This window comes from Poromitra crassiceps (assembly GCF_964638095.1).
Source record: "Poromitra crassiceps genome assembly, chromosome: 17".
NCBI classification, from domain to species: domain Eukaryota; kingdom Metazoa; phylum Chordata; class Actinopteri; order Beryciformes; family Melamphaidae; genus Poromitra; species Poromitra crassiceps.
The window spans coordinates 24,322,395-24,343,666 of NC_139635.1; the positions used below are offsets into that span (position 1 = coordinate 24,322,395).

General features: G+C 44.7%; 2 protein-coding genes across 6 annotated transcripts in view; one reads left to right on the forward strand and one right to left on the reverse strand.

The window, feature by feature from the left end:
- LOC310791959 (nucleoprotein TPR-like) overlaps positions 1-13,211 on the forward strand; it is a 72,074-nt gene extending 58,863 nt beyond the window's left edge. For 2 of the 5 annotated variants that reach the window (XM_083653643.1, XM_083653646.1), the window contains 13 exons: positions 622-725; positions 1,249-1,320; positions 1,505-1,729; positions 2,909-3,128; positions 4,195-4,397; positions 5,043-5,114; positions 6,471-6,562; positions 7,599-7,708; positions 8,180-8,278; positions 8,559-8,700; positions 8,848-8,939; positions 9,065-9,175; positions 12,776-13,211. In XM_083653643.1, coding sequence (XP_083509769.1) covers positions 622-725; positions 1,249-1,320; positions 1,505-1,729; positions 2,909-3,128; positions 4,195-4,397; positions 5,043-5,114; positions 6,471-6,562; positions 7,599-7,708; positions 8,180-8,278; positions 8,559-8,700; positions 8,848-8,939; positions 9,065-9,175; positions 12,776-12,837 — 1,604 coding nt within the window. In that variant the 3' untranslated portion in view covers positions 12,838-13,211. The remainder of the gene's footprint in view (positions 1-621; positions 726-1,248; positions 1,321-1,504; positions 1,730-2,908; positions 3,129-4,194; positions 4,398-5,042; positions 5,115-6,470; positions 6,563-7,598; positions 7,709-8,179; positions 8,279-8,558; positions 8,701-8,847; positions 8,940-9,064; positions 9,176-12,775) is intronic. The other 3 variants (XM_083653644.1, XM_083653647.1, XM_083653645.1) reach the window with 2 other exon arrangements.
- Positions 13,212-13,456: 245 nt separating this feature from the next.
- Positions 13,457-19,766, reverse strand: LOC310792270 (G2/mitotic-specific cyclin-B2-like; the record flags this gene model as incomplete). Its single annotated transcript, XM_083653992.1, has 11 exons — positions 13,457-13,489; positions 15,496-15,735; positions 15,869-15,979; positions 16,092-16,232; positions 16,353-16,589; positions 16,679-16,837; positions 16,994-17,200; positions 17,606-17,713; positions 18,708-18,827; positions 19,410-19,498; positions 19,739-19,766. The coding sequence occupies 11 exons, from the start codon at positions 19,764-19,766 to the stop codon at positions 13,457-13,459; spliced, it is 1,473 nt and encodes a 490-aa protein (XP_083510118.1).
- Positions 19,767-21,272: the final 1,506 nt, after the last annotated feature.

Below are 21,272 nucleotides of genomic sequence, written 5' to 3' on the forward strand. Positions count from 1 at the left end.
GACAGGAGCACAGCCATAGAGTTTGGTTTGGTTAGGTTGTGCTGTTCGGGTCATATCGGAATAATCGTTATTATGGGTGGGGTTTGGCCACAAGGGATCTCTGGGAGATATGAGTAAGTGGGGAGTTAGCTACTGTTAGCTATGTAAGCATAGCACACATAAAGACTCTGCTGCATATGGAATAAACCATGGCAGCAGGTTGCTTTTTCCACAGCTGGCACACATGAACTTAGTGATGATGATACATCTGAGTTTGTGTTTGACAGCAAACCAAATATCACATTGACAACCTCAAACCAAGAATCCTTTGATTTTGTCCATATTATTTGAAATGGACACATGATAGCAGATATTTCCTCCTTGGTAAGAATGATGGAAATCTGAGAAATCGGGGTCCATTGCCAAACCCCATTCCAAAGTAGAATTTAGCATCTGAAAGTTGGAGGACAGTAATTTATAGTAGGACCCTCACCTCATATTTACAATCTTTCTCATATTGTTGCAGCTCCATGTTTAGAATAAATAAATATTGGTTGTGTGTGTGTGTGTGTGTGTGTGTGTGTGTGTGTGTGTGTGTGTGTGTGTTTGTGTGTGTGTGTGTGTTTGCGTGTGTGGTTTCAGCAGTGCCAAAGCGAGGCAGGGAGGAGGAGGGGGCACCAGAGAGTTCACACACAGCTCCGTCTACCAAGAAACTACGATTAAGACAAACACTGATCACACTGCAGGTATGCACACACTTAAACACAGCGAGACAACACTATGGATCCCATCAACCAACCAACCAATATCAATAATAAGTGACTTACAGTATCGTATTACATGTTTGTAACTGAGTCGTACATCTAACTACTGTAATACGGCATACGGGTTCCGCTCCACAGGTCTATTAACATTAAGTACCGTAATCATGTTGAATGATGACACTCTGTCATCATTCAAACACGCCCTCAAAACCCACCTTTTCACCCTTGCTTTCAACCCATGAACTCCTTCCTCTCTCACCTTTTCTTTATTTTCGTTATTTTCTTCTCTATTCTTAAGTTATTGTATTGTTTTGTATTGTGAAGCGTCTTTGAGCACTTGGAAAAGCGCTATATAAATGTATTATTATTATGTTCAAATCATGAACTAGCAATATTAGTATTATTATTCTTAGTCTGACTCAGATATAAAATGCGAATGTAATCTTTATTGAAGTACTGCACCACTTAGGCTGTATAATACTGTGTGTGTGTGTGTGTGTTTCAGGTGGAGGGTGATGAGGGGATGGAAGGAGAGCTAGAGGAGAGAGAAAGACAAGACTCACCTGACGACAGCCAGGTCAGTTATCGGTTGATACAACTCTGATGTGATTCTTTCATCAGATAGCGAACGTTTGGTGGCGTTGCTGAGGTGGGGACTTGCAGCTTGTAAAAAGTAGGGATTCATTAGCATGGAGTTTTGAAGACGAGCAACAAACACGAGTAAATGTTAGCGTAGAATGACTGAATATTCTCGTGTGCAGGCACTCTCAGAGGAGGGTTTTCCAGTCCTGGCTGTGGAAGACGAGGGGGACGGGGAAGGAGACGTGTCCCAGTCCGTCCCCTCGGAGCCCATGACCCCTCAGGCCGGCGATCAGGAAGAGCGGGACGTCATCGTGATCGACACGGACAGCGAGAGCCGTGACAGCAAAGACCAGGAGGAGAAAGACGAGGAGGAAGAGGACGATGACGACGACGAGGAAGAGGAGGTGCTCCTCTGTTCTGCTAACTTGCCAAATGCAGGGTTCCCACGGGTCCTTGAAATCCTTGAAAGTTATGGCCCATTTCCACCGCTGGTATCAGCGCGGTCCCGCACAGCTCGTCTCGCTTTTTTGTCTCATTCCACCGATCAAAAACGTGGACAGCCCGGGTTGAGTCGGGGTTGAGTCGTGCTGCTTTTGGTCGCTGCTCTGTTGAGGTTCCAGGGCTGTGGACCCGGTACCATACGGTGACGTGAAAACACTGCAGACGACTGATTGGTCAGGCAGAATCGTGTTTACTGTAGGCATCTACTGTCAATGCTGGATACCAGTTTAGTGGGGCATACCTTCTCTTCTGTTATTTCCAGAAGTTATTTCTTTTGTGTTGCTGCCTTCGGCTCTGGTGAAATAAAATCGATCTCCTTGCTCAGCTTGCTGGTTTTCAATTGTTTTGAGAGAGAAAAAGTCTGCTAGGCCGCAGGCGGGGGTTTAGAGAAGCCGCGGTCTTGCCTGGTGAGCTGCCGCTGGGGTTCTTCCCGTAGCGCCTCTCCTGTCCCTCGCGCACTGCATGCATGCGAGTTTGAGTAACAACAAAGTGATATCCATTCTCCTAGCCGATTGTCACATTTGCCCATGTACGCTGTAGGTCATTTAGAGGCACCAGTATTTCATAATCAGTTTAAAAGTTCCGTGTATGGATTTAATTTTAACGTTATACGTTATAGCCTACATCGGCTATGGGCGGAGGGCAGATATGCGGTCGCTATGACGACCAGGTGTGGGTGGAGGCGAGTAAACTTGCTATGGAAACAGAGTCTATATCAAGTAGAGACGAGTAAGACCAGATCGAGTAGAGCTGTACTGTGCTGTTATATGTGGTGGAAATTAGCCATTTGTGAATTTGAGGGGGGGGGGAATCAAGGCCTTGAAAGTTTTTGACGGTGCTTGAATTTACATAGTTTGGGCAAGAATAGAAATTGGAGTTCTTTTGATATATATTGTTTTACTTAACCTGTAACACAGCACAGTTGAGAAATGTTCACACATTCAAGCCTCTCTCTTTTTAATTGTCTGTGATCTAGTTCTCATTATAAATTGTAACGGTAATGAACCGTGTCTTGAATTTGATGTTGAAGGAAGGAGGTGTTGGAACCCTGCTGTGAGTTAATTTCCCACATTCTGCCTCAGTATAAGGAAGAAGAGGAAGACGACGAAGATGATGAAGACGCTGGTGACGGAGGCATGGGAGGAGAGGAAAGTAACGAGGGCAGCGGAGAGGCGGACGAAGAGGGAGGAGAGGAGGAGGAGGAGAATGAAGAGGGGGAGGAGTCAGAAGCCACCAACGCTGACGAGAACGTGTGCGCACCCTCCTCAGACGCCCGTCGGCCCACTGAGCCCGCCCACAGCAGTAAGCGGCCATTTTGGCGCTGTAGAAAAGCAGACGATATAACATCACGTTCATTTTGAGAGAGTAGTATCATGAATGTAAACAAAATGAGATAATTAAGAAAATCTGAGAGGTGATTAGCAGCCTGTTACTGAACTCTACACTGTGTTTTACTTTGTCAGCCACTGGATCACATTTGGAGGCTGCTGCTTTATGGCACAAAACAGGAAGAGGGCGCTGTCCTTCCAGAGCAAACCGAGATAAAGCTGTTTCTGATGTGACCAATATTAGTAGCATTTCATATTGAGAATGTATTTAGCAAGGAGAAGAATAGCTAAAATGTTAAATTAGCTATAGTCCAGACTGTGCTAAAGAAAAACATGACTTGCAGTATGGGATAATGTATAATTTCCTAATCACTGTCGGGGGCCTCCACTCTTTCAGAATGGCCTGCATAGCAACAGTCTGTTGTATACAGGAATAACAGAGCGTAGAATGCAGTGATTGACCAAGATCAGATCAGAATCGAGTATTCCAGGACGGCACGGTGGCTCAGTGGTTAGCACTGTTGCCACACAGCAAGAAGGCCCCGGGTTCGAACCCCGGTCCGTCCCAGGTCCTTTCTGTGTGGAGTTTGCATGTTCTCCCCGTGTCCGTGTGGGTTTTCTCCGGGTGCTCCGGTTTCCTCCCACCATCCAAGAAAAACATGTATGTTAGGGTTAATACTCCTGTCAGTGGCCCTGACCAAGGTACTGGCAAAAGAACTGGAGTTGGTCCCCGGGCGCTGCACTGTGGCTGCCCACTGCTCCTAGTTCTAGGAAGGTTCCTAGTAGAGGATGGGTCAAATGCAGAGGATGAATTTCCCCAAGGGGATAAATAAAGGATAACTTAACTTATTCAACAATGCTGTGTAATAACATTGGATAACTTGAAAATATGGTGGCACCTTACATGTAAGAGTGAGAACATTTCAAACCACCACTTCTGTGAATTACTTTTTAATAAAACACAAAGTGACTCCCCTCCCCCCACACTACACACCATTCTGAACACAGCTAATATCAGTGGTTGGTTGCTTGTGTTGCAGGCGAAGGCGGCAGCAGCGCCACATCAGAGTGCGACCCCCCCAGAGAGCACGTGCACCTAGCCCCCGCCTCCTCCTCTGTCCCCTCCCCCTCCTCCTCCTCCCTCACCCCTCGCCTCCCCCACCCCCGTCGAACCCCCCACTCCCTACCCCCACGCCTCTACATCCAGCCCCCTGCTGCAGAGCTGGGACCCCCACACACACAGGTACACACACACACACTCACAAGCTGCATGTCCTACATGCTACAAGCAGACACATTTAAGAGGTGCAAAGGACAGGGCCGGAGTGCCTTTACAGTATTCCAGTAGATAGAATGATCCCATTACTATCACACACAGAGAGGTTCCAGGAAGAGAAGTAGAATATTAGAAAACAGGTAGAGTGAGTAGATGGAGATTCAGTAGATGTAATGATAATGTAGCACTGTTGTAGCTGTTGAAGCTTTGTGCAAGAATGAACACACGCATGACTTTGTGCTGGCTTTTTAGAAATACCTGTTACTTTTTTTTTTCTACTATCCTAAATCTATATTATGACTTATCTCTATTATTTGCCGTGGATGAAGCTCAGTCTCCACAAAGATCAGCAATTCAATCATTTTCTTTCTTTTTCGTAACGTCTCTTTTTCTCGCCCCGTGATGATTGGGCAGGATTTGGGAAGGACAAGTTGGACAGCTACTACAAGCCACATTTGCAGTCTAGTGATCACACACTGATTGTGTGTGTGTGTGTGTGTGTGTGTGTGTGTGTGTGTGTGTGTGTGTGTGTGTGTGTGTGTGTGTGTGTGTGTGTGTGTGTGTATGTGTGTGTGTGTGTGTGTGTGTGTGTGTGTGTGTTTATCCATCCAGAGGCAGTCCTCTCAGATACGCCGACCATCACTAGGACGAGCACCTCAGCTAACCCCTGGGATAGGAAGTATGGTAAGAGTCACTGTGTGTGAGTGTGAGTGAGAGAGAGAGATTGTGTGTGTGTGTGAGAGAGAGAGAGTGTGTGTGTGAGAGAGAAAGAGAGAGAGAGAGAGAGAGTGTGTGTGTGTGTGTGTGTGCGTGTGTGAGAGAGTGTTCATGTTAGAGGTCGACCGATATGGGTTTTTCAATGGCCGATGCCGATGGCAGGGTGGCCGATGGCCGATATATCATGCCGGTTATTAAAAAAAAATATATATATATATAAAATACAACGATTTAAATATACTGTTAATAATGAAAGTATTTGGATAAAAAAAATCGTGTAGCCTATAATTCCATTGTCCATTTATGCACATTGAAAATCTAATACAACAAATACATCTAATATAAGATATCTTAGCCAGTAACCTCCTTTTAGATTTGGATTTATTAATGAAATAGAAAAATGCATTGGGTTATGCATGTTTTTGTATGTTTGTTTACGTTTGTATGAACTGTTGGCAGTCGCAACAGTTTCATGGTGTAAACTAGAGAGATAGACGGAGAGATAGATGGAGAGAGAGAGAGATGTTGCAGTTGGGAGGAAGGGGTTAATTGTTTTCAGTTTTGCGAGACAGAGTGAGGGAGGAGGGGGGAAGAGAGAGAGAGGGAGAGAGTGGTGCGTGGAGAGTTGTGTGTGGGGGGGGGGGGGGAAAGCCCCCACCTTTGTGAAGCTCCTTTGACTGACAGAGCAAGAGGGATTCACTTCAAGTGAAACTGAAGCCATCTCATCTCATGCCCGGCTTAAAAACAATGCGTGGCAATTTATACTGGATGTTCACCCGCAATCATAATGTTACAGACAGTAAATGTATATTGATCTTTGAAAGCTCAGCTGGAATGTGAGTGTTACCGTCGTTTGTCTGATTGGAACCTTTTGAAGTTTTACCGCTGCCATGCTCTGCCTGCACCAATGCGGGGGAGGGGTGGCATAGTTGTTCAGCTGCAGCAGACAATCCCAAACAGTAATTTGTAATAATCAGTGTTTTTTTGGGGGAGTTTGCATGTTCGTTTGCTCCAGATAGGAACCCCCCGCTAAAAATAATAACAATAATATATTTTTTAATAATAATAAAAAAATCGGCCTTCTGAGCACAGGCAGCGGCCGATGCCGATTAATTAAAAACGCCAATAATCGGCCCCAATTAATCGGCCGGCCGATGAATCGGTTGACCTCTAATGTTAATGTTGGTGTTACTGGTTTTAAAACAGGATATTCTGTGCATTTTGCATCATTTGCCTAAAAGAAGCTCATAGCATGTCAAGAAAAACATCTGCATCTGTAGTATTCAGTGTGTGTGTGTGTGTGTGTGTGTGTGTGTGTTGCAGCAACATTTCTTTGATGATGACGACAGGATGGTTCCCAGCACTCCCACTCTGGTGGTCCCACACCGCACTGATGGCTTCGCCGAGGCTATACAGTAAGATGCACACGCGCACACACACACACACACACACACACACACACACGAATGCACACACACACACGCACACACACGCACACGCACACACACACACTTGATTCCAGCTGTACAGTAAAACCTGCACACTATATATTGCACACGCACTGACAGCTTCACTAAGGCTACTCGACATTCCCGCTAGTCACTGAATTCCTGCTGGAATATGAAGTGTTTTCCACACAGGAAAGTCAGGGAATTTTACAAAATGGATCACTTGACAAGAATACAGCAGCATTATGTTTTATAACTTCACACATTTATTGCATTAGGTGGTGGTGCCCAGTCCAACTGGAGTGACAACCAGACTAAAAAACATGATCAGGGATCTCTCTTGCTCTCTCTCTCTCTTTAACTTTGTCTCTCTGATGAATGAACGAATCATTTTATGTGATCTTGTGCCTTACAAATGTCTCATTCGCTGTACCCATACTGTACATCTTAGTGTAAACCATATCTGTTTTTATCATCTACTTTTATTTATTTGTGTTTGTTGGTTTATTTATTTACTATCTGTTTATTCGATCTGTTCTCACTCACTTATTTTTCTTTTTCTTTCCTTCTTTAGTTTATCTTACCAGCTCAGTGGCCTTGTGGTCTGAGTGTCCGCCCTGAGACTGGGAGGTTGTGAGTTCGATCCCCGGCCGAGTCGTACCAAAGACTATAAAAATGGGACCCATTTGCCTCCCTGCTTGGCACTCAGCATCAAAGGGTTGGAATTGGGGGGGGGGGGTTAAATCACCATGTGATTCCCGAGCGCGGCGCACACTGCCGCTCACCGCTCCCCCAGGGGATGGGTCAAATGCGGAGAACAAATTTCACACATTGTGTGACAATCAGTGGGACTTTACCTTACCTTCACCTTGTTTATTATTATTTCTCTGTGTATTATGGTGTACTGTGACGCAGTGAAGGCCGGTGTGGGATTGGGGTTTGTAAAGGGGCCTGACTGATTGTCATGTCTCCATCTCGTCTTGTCTCTCTGTTGTCTCCTTAGTTCCCCTCAGGTGGCAGGTCTCACCAGGTTCAGGTTCGGTCCCCCAGAAGACCTGCTGCCTCAGACATCTGCCTCACACTCTGACCTGGGGCAGCTGGCCTCACAAGGAGGTACTACACACACACACACACACACACAGGGGCGGCTTTAGCTCAGGAGGTAGAGCGGGTCGGCCAATGACGCAAGGGTTGGCGGTTCGATCCCCGCTCCCTCCCAGCTGCTGTCGTTGTGTCCTTGGGCGAAGACACTTAACCCTCCTTGCCTCGTATGATTGGTATGAATGTAGACATGAACGATGGTGGTCGGAGGGGCCGTCGAGCGCCGATGTGTGGCTGCCACGCTTTCGAACCACCGGTACGAATGGTGTGAACGAATAGTGATTCTGTGAAGCGCTTTGAGCACTTGGAAAGGCGCTATATAAATCCAATCATTATTATTATTATCCCTAATGAAAGCTGAGGAGTTTAAATCTTAATTTATTCTAGCATCTTTCTGACACCAAATCTTTTCTGAAACACAAATTGTGTGTGTGTGTGTGTGTGTGTGTGTGTGTGTGTGTGTGTGTGTGTGTGTGTGTGTAGGTCTAGGCATGTATGAATCCCCTCTGTTCCTGGCCGCTCATGATGAAGAAGGGGGAGGAAGGAGCGTCCCCACCACACCATTACAGGTTGCCGCACCAGGTAATACACACACACACACACACACACACACACACACACACACACACACACACACATTGTCTGGTTGAGCCACACATACAGCTAATCTGATACTGATACTTTCACACACATTTGAATTTGCATTCCACTTGAGTGCTTCACATAGATTTTAGGCCACAAGTCCCCAAATAAATGTCTTTTGAACTAGTTGTATTTTGAACTACCGTAGTTGTGGAGCACAAGACAATGTGTCAGAAGTCAGGTGGGTGAATGCTGTGGGTTGACTCTCTGTCTCCGTCAGTGACGGTCTTTACGGAGTCTCTGCCCTCAGACAGCAGTGACAACATGGCCTCCCAGTCCGTTCCCATGGTCACCGCCTCCACCGCAATGGCTGCCGCTGCCGACGACGGGGACGAGGTCTTCATGGAACAGGAGGGGGAGGGGTGAGCCTCTTCTCAACCAAACCTTCAAAATAAAAGTTAAATCTGTCCTTTGCGACCAGAAAGCCGCTCACTCCATCCCACTGACTGTGTGTGTGTGTGTGTGTGTGTGTGTGTGTGTGTGTGTGTGTGTGTGTGTGGTGGTCCTAGCGTGGAGTCTTCTTTAGAGAGTCAGACAGACATGGACTCGACGGGGCAGCAGAGTGATGACGCTGGTCTGCCGTCTACCAGCCAGGACCCTGGTAATGTTTTCCGCTTTACTGCCTCTAGTGCGTGACTTTGGTAGTGCAGAACATTGTGGGGGCTTATCTTTGGCAAGGGCTTGAATATAACCGACTAAGCACTCATCTTTGGCCTCCCCCTGCAGATACCAGCAGTGCTACTCAGCGGCGCCCCCTGTTAGGCCAACCTCAGAACAGCAGCCTGTCATCCAGAGGCAGAGGAGGGAGGGAGGCCAGGACTACACTCATCCGCAGAGGTAAGACGCTGGGACATATTTGCTCTTTCAGGGCCTGAATCTCGCCACGGGGTTGCGGGGATTGCACATAATTTCAGCAAATTCCCGCAAATCTAACACTTCTAAAGTGTGAAATTCCTGCACACATTTCTTTCTTTTTTTCCGACCAAACACAGTACAAGAAACAGTATACAATACATCTTGTTAACAAGTTACAGGCTTGGCCAGAAAGGAGCAGGATGAAGAAAACTTGTTATACCTGCCCCTTTCTCAAAAAATTAGTAAAAAAAACACATAGATGGTCTACCTATTTTGATAAGCAGTCATTTGAAATAGATGCTACATCATGGCCTCGTAGAAACAAAATGCTAAGTTTGATTAATCCGGATTTGATTGATTTACAGCAATGTCTAATAATGTTCAACCAACATCTGCACCATAGACTGTAAAAAATATGGACATCATTACAGCTCCTCATATATAAGAAATGGCTCATTTCCACCACATATTACAGCACAGTACAGCTCTACTCGATCTGGTATTACTCGTCTCTACTTGATATAGACTCTGTTTCCATAGCAAGTTTACTTGCCTCCGCCCACACCTGGTCGTCATAGCGACCGCATATCTGCCCTCCGCCCATAGCCGAAGTAGGCTATAAGTATAACGTTAAAATTAAATCCCTACACGGAACTTTTAAACTGATTATGAAATACTGGTGCCTCTAAATTACCTACAGTGTACATGGGCAAATGTGACAATCGGCTAGGAGAATGGATATCACTTTGTTGTTACTCAAACTCGCATGCATGCACTGCGCGGGGACGGGAGAGGCGCTACGGAAAGAACCCCAGCGGCAACTCAACAGGCAAGACCGCGGCTTCGCCTGCGGCCTCGCCTGCGGCCTAGCGGAGCCAACTACAAAGGGCGACTTTTTTCTCTCAAAACAATTGAAAACCACAGCATGTTAAAGCTGAGCAAGGAGATCGATTTTATTTCATCTGAGCCGAAGGCAGCAACACAAAAGAAATAACTTCTGGAAATAACAGAAGAGAAGGTAAGCCCCACTAAACTGGTATCCAGCATTGACAGTAGATGCCTACAATAAACACGATTCTGCCTGACCAATCAGTCGTCTGCAGTGTTTTCACGTCACCGTATGGTACCGGGTCCACAGCCCTAGAACCTCAACAGAGCAGGGACCAAAAGCAGCGCGACTCAACCCCGACTCAACCTGGGCTGTCCACGTTTTTGATCGGTGGAATGAGACAAAAAAGCGAGACGAGCTGTGCGGGGCCGCGTGGATACCAGCAGTGGAAATGGGCCATAAGTAGCCAAAACATCTCGATTGCCCCCTGGTGGCTGGTCCCAGTATAGGTCATAAGTCCCGCCTCCTCCATGTTAGCAGATGGCATAAATATGAAAATATTTGTATTGTTAGACATGATTTTGCCCAGAGTTCCCATATAAAAAAAAAATTGTAGGTAGAGGTAACAGTGAAACTATAATCAAAATAGCCATTCTTTTGCGTTCTCTATTCTCTAATTGTTAGCTCCCCCCCCCCCCCCCACCCACCCATTTGAGAAATTAATTTCAGGCCCTGTCTTTTAGTGTGTCAGTGAGGATTACACCACTGCATGTCACACAAAGGTACTGCAGTCATGTGACAGAGCAGACTCCAATCACTTGGATTGTAATGAAAAAGGCGTTTATGGAGAGCCAAAGTCAACGTCACTTCCTGCATTTCTCTGGGCACCAGCGTGTGAAAAGAAAAATGAATTGGGGTGAACGGCGAGAGACGATCCTTTTTTGATTCCGTTTGAATTGTGCTACAGGGTCCACATGTTAAATGTTGTCAATTTAAAAGATAACTATGCATGTCAAGAAAGTCTTATAGTTTGTCCTGAAACTGAAACGTAAGGTTTAGTTTTGTCAATCAACTACATCTTGTGTCGCACATTATACGTCACACCATCAACAACAATGGACTGGCGGGAGAGACGTAACTTAAGGCCCAATTATACGCTACGTTCGCTATTATACGCTTCCTTCTGTCTGTACTCTGCGTTCATTTCATGCGTTTTCTGTCTGTCCTCTGAAAGCTTACGGATACGCATGAAACGCAGCAAAACCACACACACACTCATACATTTGACTCTCTACTGCCCACTGGTGGATGTATTGCTTAACATGATACCAACGTGAAAGACGCATGGAAGTATGCGGGCAGTGACGATTACGACGTTTGAAACGGACACATCTATTTACGTATGAAAATGGAGTATAAATGAGCCATTGCGCGACTGGTTGTGCGTAGTCTTTCTGATTTATAACTTACATTGCCACTACCACAGTTTTACCACAAACTGCGACTTTCTCGACTTGCAGAGTTATCTTTTACATTGACAAAACATGACGTGTGTACTCCCGTGACACAATTCATCAAAAAGGGAGCGTATCGCTGCGTTCACCACCATTCATATTTTTTCGGACGCTGGTGCCCAGAGAAATGCGTGGAGTGATGTTCACTTTGGCTCTCAATTCATAGCTTTCAAGGGGCGTTACGTGCTGCCGGGAACGCCCACCTGGCGGTCAAAAAACAAACTTGTTCATTCGCTGCCAGCCGCGTCGACTAGTTTCTCATGCTGTTTGTTCAGCCGTTTGTACACATGTCTTTGCAGCCAACATTTCATCAAAGGTAAGCTCAAGTAACGTTACAATAATGATTAAAATACCCCGTTAACGTTACTTGAGCTTACCTTTGATGAAATGTTGGCTGCAAAGACGTGTGTACTTTGATGGTAGCCATTTGCCCTCCCCAGCGACTGAACCACGTCTAATCGCACAAATCCACAACCTCCTCCTTTCTGAGTTTTCTTTCTCCGACGGCATTCTGTAAAAGCACAAGCCAGGCGTGTCTCCTCGTCGGTTAGTGCAACCGATAGCACAACAGGTATCCGGCATTTTGGCTGAACAAACAGCGTGAGAAACTAGTGACTCGGCGGCAGTGGAATGAACAAGTTTTTTGACCGCCAGGTGGGCGTTCCCGGCAGCACGTAACGCCCCTTGAAAGCTATGAATAGAGACACTGCAAGAAATAGGCCACGCCCATCACGGGGGAAATCGGTCCCTTCACTCCCATTCACCAGCATCATTTTCCTTGAATTAAACATAGCTAAAAGCTGTTGTGTGGTGGGGCTGCGCACACAACAAATGTAGAAAATCGCCAATTAAAGTTTTTTTGTACTCCCGAGCAAAACAAGGAAGCCATTGAGAATTGGCGAGAAGAAAATGTGGATTTAGCTGTCAAGGAAGTAAGTTGGAGTGTTCATCTTCTGTATATACGATCTTTGTGTGCAACACACAACCATGCACGTGACATAGGGGAACGCCAGGATTGGAGGGGGGGTTTCTGTTTTCCCCCGTCTTGGGCGTGGTTTCTGAATGATGACGCGTTACGCAGTGTCTCTATTGGAGTTCATGAAGCAGAAAGCAGCATACACACAGACACACACCCGTTATGGGGAAAATATAATCTATTTATTACTGCGGGATAGAATTGATCATTTCAGTCGTCGATTGTAAATGACCACTGACTGATGTGTCTCCCTCGCTTTCCAGGTGGTGTCACTTTCTCTCGAGCAGGAAGAGGAGGAGCCATGGGCCGAGGGAGCATCCCCTAGCAGTGATGTCATCGGCATGGGCCCAGACAGCTCAGCTCAGGCAGGAAGATGAAAGACATTGCGCTCTTTGCGAATTAGTTATTTTGATAGAGGGTGCTCATTGCACACATAAGATTCCTTTGATTTTTCTGTTTCTCTCAACCGTCTTTATCCACTCAAAATCAGTAACAGAGTGATATGAGAGCTTTTTGTGGTCAAACATATTTAGTTAATTTTGTTCCATAATGTGGTTTTCAAATGTTTCAGTTTTGTCATTTTGTTTCACGTATATATTCATGATAGCAGTTCTAGTTTTGTAATTGTATTAGTATGTTAATTTTGCTCTTTGTCCTTGCGCTGTTATGTTGCTACAATTTTGTTCTAATAAAGTTGAATAATAAGCAGCGTAGTGTGGTTTTATAACCAGAGTGGAGGCCAAAGAGTCAGAATGGATAGGAAGAGCATTTCCATTCAGAGCAGAGGTTCTCAACTGGTGGGTTGCGAGCCAAAATGTGTGCGTTTACTGCGGTGGTTGAATCCCTGATCATGTCTGCCTGTGCTGGGCTAGCAGCTAAATTCTAACTTTGCTGAATGGATAGAACGGGGGATTTACTTCACCCTGACCACGCCCCCAGCCACCTTACCCAGCGTCTATGACGACACATGCCTCAACCTATAGATGTAATAATTATAAAGGTTATAGAGTCTTGCATGTCTGAAATCCTAGTATGAGTATGATCAGAATAGAATAGCTCAGACAGCTTGAAGTCCCATGATAAAAATGACTATTAAACAAATAAAGATTTTATTGACAAAAATACTGAGCAGCACATAGACTTTAAACTTTTCTTACTCGGAGACAAACATTTATGATTCAAACTCATACATGCAGTATAATCCTTTGACACATTTACAGTATCAGGAGCTAAATCAACCCATATGAATGAAGAGACACAATTCCACAGAATAAACAATAAACAAACAAATAGTATCATGAAAGTACATTACGTCATTTGGCAGACGTTTTGTCCAAAGCGACTTACATTAACACATTTTTGTCAGCAATAGTGCAATCAACTATGCAACACAGTCTATGACAGTTACAACTTCTGAAGAAATAGTGGAAAAGTTTAGTTGTTGGTAGGCTAACGTTTTGTGTGTGTGTGGCGGGGGGGGGGGGGCTGTGCGACTTTTGAGCCCCCGTAGCGAAGGGAGCGGTGAGAGGTTTGGAACCTGACCATAGATTGTAAGTACAGAGGGGCTGTCTGGTGTAGGCCTACTGCCTTGAGGAGCATCCAGACCAACACAGCACTTCAACAGACACTGGGCCTGTGGAGGCCCTCAGAAAAAATAATTCTAAAAAAGGTGGGGGGGGGTGAGTCTGGAAAAGTATGGAATTTTGAAATGGAGAATCTGTACGAACCCTTTGTTATCGTTATTGTTAATTTTATGCAATGTTACATGAACTGTATTTTCACGTTATCACAAGTTCTTGATGACTCACAAGCACAGAATGTAACCAAAGACTGTATTTTTCTTTTTATTGAAAAATGATAAAAGATACTGGGGGAAATGTCAAGAATCTCACACTGGATCACAGTTAGAATTGATAAAGTCAAAGTTTATTGTTTTGAACAAATACAATCTATGAACTACAAGCTATTCTATAAGGTGCTGCCTCGCTAGAGCGGCATTCAAGTGCATTATTTTCTAACACCTGTACGTCTTACTGTTATACAGCAGTTTTAAACAACACATTAAAGTACACAGGTGAAGCCACTCTAACCTGTACCTCTTACTGTTATACAGCAGTTTGAAACAACACATTCAAGTACACAGGTGAAGTCTCTCTAACCTGTACCTCTTACTGTCATACAGCAGTTTTTATCAGCACATTAAAGTACACAGGTGAAGTCACTCTAACCTGTACCTTTTACTGTTATACAGCAGTTTGAAACAACACATTAAAGTACACAGGTGAAGTATCTCTAACCTGTACCTCTTACTGTTATACAGCAGTTTGAAACAACACATTAAAGTACACAGGTGAAGTATCTCTAACCTGTACCTCTTACTGTTATAGAGCAGTTTTTAACAACACATTCAAGTACACAGGTGAAGTCGCTCTAACAACATGACAAGAGCATCTCTTCTTCCTTTTTGCTTCCTACTTCACAGTACACATATGGGTGTCGTATACATTTGCTTCAATAAAAAAAAAAAAAGTTTGTATATATATATATATGTCTACATAGGTGTTAGGTGTTATTACATACAAAGTTTAGACCTTTGTGCTTCACATGACATGCACACATCCAGCTGTGTCAGCCTACCAGCGCTGAGAGGAAATGTGAGGATTTTGAAAACACTGCTGCGTAACTCTAACCACCCTAATCCTGCTTTTCTGTCTCTTATTCTCTGGAAGAAAGCCTCTCGCTCTCCATCATTGGCAAAGTGAAATAGCCGAGCTCGGCTAGCTGGCTCCTGGTTCTCTGCAGACTCCTTCAGTGTCACCCTCTGAGGTTGTGTCTCTTTCTTCAGTGTCACCCTCTGAGGTTGTGTCTCTTTCTTCAGCGTCACCCTCTGAGGTTGTGTCTCTTTCTTCAGCGTCACCCTCAGAGGTTGTGTCTCTTTCTTCAGTGTCACCCTCAGAGGTTGTGTCTCTTTCTTCAGCGTTACCCTCTGAGGTTGTGTCTCTTTCTTCAGCGTCACCCTCAGAGGTTGTGTCTCTTCTTTCGGAATCCACTCAGCCGCTTTGAATCTCTCCGCCTCTGCCGTCATCTGATTGGCTCTGTCCTGAGCTGAACTCGAGGGATTGTCCATCAGAGGAGCAGCCATGGTCCTGATGACTTTACTGTTGAGCTCAGGATGGAGGCTGATGTTCATCAGCTTGCTGCTGGCGTATTTGTTCTTGACAGACTGGAGGGAAACACAAGGTATTAGATTAGCTCATGTTAAAAACAACATGTCATCTTATTGAGACATTATTAGCTCATGTTAAAAACAACATGTCATCTTATTGAGACTGTTGCACTGTTGGAAACCAACTCACCAGGAACTTTGTTTTTCCCTCATTCACAGTCACCACATTTTTTGCAATGAGCTGCATGACTGGCTTGAGGTGGGCCTCGTCATAGTTGGAATAGTGCTGCTGTAGAGGAGACTGCAACACAACAAGAGAGGAGAGATCAGTCCTGTCATTTACCTTCTGAACTCATGTTGACATGCTTCAGTCAAACTTTGAATCCATCTGTAGGCCTATATAGACTTCTCACCCATGAAAGGCCATCAAGGAGCAGCTGGGAGAGGCAGAGGGAAGCTGCAGCGACCTCAGAGGGATGGTATTGCACCATGTTGTAGTCCATCAGAGTTAACTCCAGGAGGTACTCTGCCACCCTCTCTGTCTCTAAAAAGGACTAGACAGACAGAAGAGAGTTACTTTAATTGCCTTGATGACATCAACTACATGAAGACAGGAGACAAAATATATATTTATGGTGGTTGGCATATATATATATAACAGTATATGTACTCACGCTTGCAACCTTTGAAGCTCGCCTAAGAAAGTCCAGTGGCAGAGGGCGTCCCAGGTCAAAATTAAGTTTTCTCAAAATCACCTGCTCCATCTTGAGAATCTGGGCCATTGTGTATCTATTGTCCGTGCTGTTGGCAAAGTCCGCAAGCTCCGGACTCCAGATCTCCTCGTACTTTGAGGCGAGCCACAAGGCCGTCACCCCGACAAGCTGCAGCTCACTGCGAGACACCTCCTGGACCTGCAGCGCATAATGAGAAGAGTGTTAGCTAGCTGCTACCGCTAGTTCACAGAAGATGAACAAGAAAACTTTTTAAAACGAGTTTGTACCTGTAAAAAACGATCCAAAATGGCGATTGAGAGATACAACGTCTCCTGAACGAGTGGCGAGCGGGAGTGAACACGGACCATCCAGTCAACTGCACGAGCTCGCATGTGTGGAGTGATTTTGTATCCCTGCATGTACTTTGCTCCCACAGCCTGCTGAGCCTGTGGAGACAGAACCACTTGTCATATAAAATACACACTCGAGCATGGCAGCTCAAAATAGACTAATCAGGGTGGTATTAGATTATATGTATATTTTTTTATGATTTTAGTTAATTATTATATTAATCAAGCAATCAATCAAAAGCAGAGTATTACCTCAAGGAGGTGCAAATAAGCATATATGTCTTTGACATATTCCGAGCAGAGCTCTGGAAAGTCGGCATCCCACTTGTCAATGTCCTCTATGGGGCACGTCTCAGCCTGGCACATCATTTCCTCCTCCTCTGTCATGGACACATCTGTCACGGCGGGGAGCAGATCTTCAGCTGCTTTCACTTTTTGGTCTTTGACAGGTCCAGTCTTCTGAAGGAACAAAGTTCACTCAAAGTCAGGCATACTGTTTTCTTTTTATACGTTATTATTATTTCTGATTTCTCCCCTATTTTCTCCCCAATTGTACTTGGCCAATTCCCCCTGCTGCCCCAGTTGCTGCCCCACACCCTCTGCCGATCTGGGGAGAGCCATAGACACACACATGCTTCCTCCGAGACGGAGGAAGCAGTTAGCAGCCGCTTCTTTTCACCTGACAGCGGGGAGCTTCACCGGCAGGACATGGCACGTGGGAGGATCACGCTATTCCCACCAGTTCCCCTCCGCCCTGAACAGGCGCCCCCGATCGACCAGAGGAGGTGCTGCTCGTGCAGCGACCAGCAAGTCAGGCATATTGTTAGCTAGTTCAACACAAAGCATGTTGCTTCTTAGCTTTACCTTTGCCTTAACTGCTCTGCGTGGGCCATTGGTCAGCTCTCCAAGGACAGCTCTGCTGTGACCAGCTGCTGTGGCTTTCTTCCTCTGTACGGGATCCGCACCCTTAGACTGTTAGGAAGAACAATTCAAAACAAAGCAATCAAAAACACTGTAAGGAGGATGTGGCAGCTGTTCTCCACACATACCATGTTATGGTATATGACACACACACACACACACACACTCTACTGTATACAGAGACACTGCAGAGCACGTCACAGTTTGAAAGCCACGCCCACCGTTGGGGAAACCTGGATGTCAAAGGTAAAAGCTGCTGTGTGAAATGTGAACAGATATGGACAGTCTGACGAGGTTCATCCTGTTTTCAAGCAGACAAATGTGTCAAAGAATGATTTCAGCACACTGCCTCCCACAGAGAGGAGAAGGTACATTGACAAAACAAACTGAATGGCCTCCATCACTGTCCAATTTCAGTATTGTTACTCCAATAAAGCTGGATAAAAATGATACCACACAGTGGCCTGACGTGAAATACTTTGACATTTCCACCAGCAAGATAATATCCTGATATTAATTTGACTTCATATTTAAACATCTGAAATACAATAATGCTTTTCAGACTAGTGTGACTGACTGATTGTATGGATTGATGCTAAATTAACTCTCATATGTTAGATAACAATTCAGTGACAATTCAATTTTGCTCAGGAGTGTAAAAAAAACTTGAATTGGTGATTTTTTACATTTGTTCTCTGCACAGCCCACCACACAACTGCTTTTAGGCATGTTTAATTCAAGGAAAATGACGCTGGTGTATGGAGGTGAATGGAGAGCTTTCCCCAGCGATGGACGTGGCCTATTTCCTGCAGGGGACTGCCTCCATCTTGCTCTGCTGGTGGTGACAGCCCTGCACTGTGGTTCTCTACCTGCTTTCAGTACCTGTGTGTGTGTGTGTGTGTGTGTGTGTGTGTGTGTGTGTGTGTGTGTGTGTGTGTGTGTGTGTGTGTGTGTGTGTGTGTGTGTGTGTGTGTGTGTGTGTGTGTGTGTGTGTGTGTGTGTGTGTGTGTGTGTGTGTGTGTGTGTGTGTGTGTGTGTTCTCTACCTTGCTTTTGAGAGCTTTTTTCTTAGCAGGTTGGTCAGCAAAGGACTCATCACTGCGTCTCTTCATGGCCAGCCTAGGGGGGCCAGAAGAGCTGATGGAGGAGCAGCACACAGCCTGTCTCTGATGAGGAAAAACAACAGCACAATGACAAACAAGTCCACTCCATTACTACTTTTTACATGTCAGCTACCATCGTCTTCTTCACAATAAACCCTTTCCACTTACATCCATAGTAGCCTATGAGGACATGCAAAGTTAATTTGGCCTAAATAAATGAAAACCACTCAAAATAAAGTACATGAAAGTAGCTACAATAGCCTACTATTAATTGTATTTGTATTCTTTGATTTGGAGGAAACGATCTTTATTTAGATAGAGAGATAACAAAATGGCCGAGTCATTCTTCTCCAGTGTGTTAACTTGTTGTAAAAAAATGGTGAAGTTGAATTCATCATTTTGCTGGGGAACCCCTGGAACTCCCTCCAGGACCCGTGGCGGTCCCCGAACCCCAGTTTGACAAACTGGGGTCCGGCTTAACCCGTGGTTATCAAACTGTTTGATAATAACCACGGTTGTATTTTAATTTTTACATGATCTACATCGTGCTGTGCTAGCCTGTGACAGTAAGAAAGCGTTTAGCTAACCTATGCTAACGTTTCAATGTAAAGATGTAAAATATCGCTGAGGCAGCAGGCTACTCACGGTCAGTTTGATGGTTGGTGGTGGAGTGAAGACGGTCTCTTCCTCCAGAATCACCGAGACCTTCGGCTGGAAGTTGAACCTCCTCAACTCTGGAAGTGATAAAAGCAGGGATTTAGCAGATGCTAGCTGAGCAGACATTACACCTAACGTTAACGTTAGCCTACATAAACAACTGATCAGGATGCAAATGATGGCCTTGTTCACTGTAATCAAACCTAGCTGATGTGCACCATATCTTTCATCAAACCCACTTAACTGAGCATTTTGAATTGTGGGTAGATTCAGTTATGTGTATTTTAATGTGTTTGAGTTGATTAACGGCTACTTACTGCGGCGACCGGGCAGTCCAGTCTCCATCGTCTCCGGCGTCCACACTTCGGTCGAAGTTATTATTTAATTCGCTAACACCGGGTGAACACGGACCTACAATCAAACGTACTTCGCCGCGGTTAAAGAAAAAAAACTAAGTAGTACAAACTAGCTGTTTGTCTTGCTTGCGAGAATTGTGTTAGCAGTCAGTCAAGTCAAGTCAAGTAGCCGTCCGTAGCCTGGTCATCTAACGTTAACTCTCTACACTGCTCTGACGTCAACTTGTGCCAAGCTGGTCTGGTGCCAAGTAGCCTACCCGGTGCCAGCTGGTTGTGCCGCCTGTCGTTTGAATCTGCGTTAGCCAATTAGGAACCAGCATATTCAATCGCGCTTTAGAATCAGCCAACCAAAAAGCAGCAGGGGGTTGTAGTCCAATCTCGCTTTGATTACGATAACCTTGCGGCACCAGGCTGTACGTTTATTTACGCCCACTTTCGGTTTAGGCATATACTCACCAAGAGAGTTCATCCGCCATTCTTTTTTCCATCCACATTTCGTAAAATGCTTATAAAATAGTTTTGCTTGGGCAAGCGATGCAGCTAGGCTATATTTGGAATCAAGAGAGACCATAGAACATTTCACTAGGGGAAAATACGGATTAAAACAATCTACCGTGCGCATGGTGAAGCATGAAGTGACGTCGACTTTGCCTCTCTATATTCCTAAAGGTTCTTGGATGTGTACAGCTGCTCACTATCCATCCATATTCCAATTGAAAGTGTCCATCGTTCCAGGCTAGCAAAGAGGGTTTTAATAGGCCAGAATAAGATGTGAATTATCTTCATATTTATTTAATCTTTGGCTAGATAGACGGAGTCCTTTATCCATGATGGATGTAATAATTATAACGGTTATGAGTCTTGCATGGCTGAAATCCTTGAGTATGATCAGAGTAGAATAGCTCAGACAGCTTGAAGTCCCATGATAAAAATGACTTTATTAAACAATAAAATGTTTTATTGACAAAAAATACTGATGTCATGAATGTAGGCTATTATCAGCTCTATAGCTGCTCCATTACATCATAATGTGTTGATTAAAAAAAGTAATTAGCCTATGTTATATTTCTCTGTCCAGTTTATACTTTGAGCAGCATATATACTTTAAACTTTTCTTACTCGGAGACAAACATTTATGATTCAAACTCATACAGTATAATCCTTTATGACACCTTTACAGTATCAGGAGCTAAATCAACCCATATGAATGGGCGAGACAAAATTCCACAGAATAAACAATACTGTATAAACAAACAAATACTATCATGAAAGTAATAAATGAAAGATTCAAATATATAACATGTTGCACACTATTACATCAATATACTGTATCGAGCTTAGACTAGACTTATTATTACAAATGGGATGTGGTCCAGTCAGTGTGCTCCACGCCACCTCTGATATGATTATATGATGCAGTTTGATTGATTACTTCAGGGCTTTTCAAAGTGGGAGGCGGGCCTCTCCACGGGGGCTCCAAGCACATGACATTATT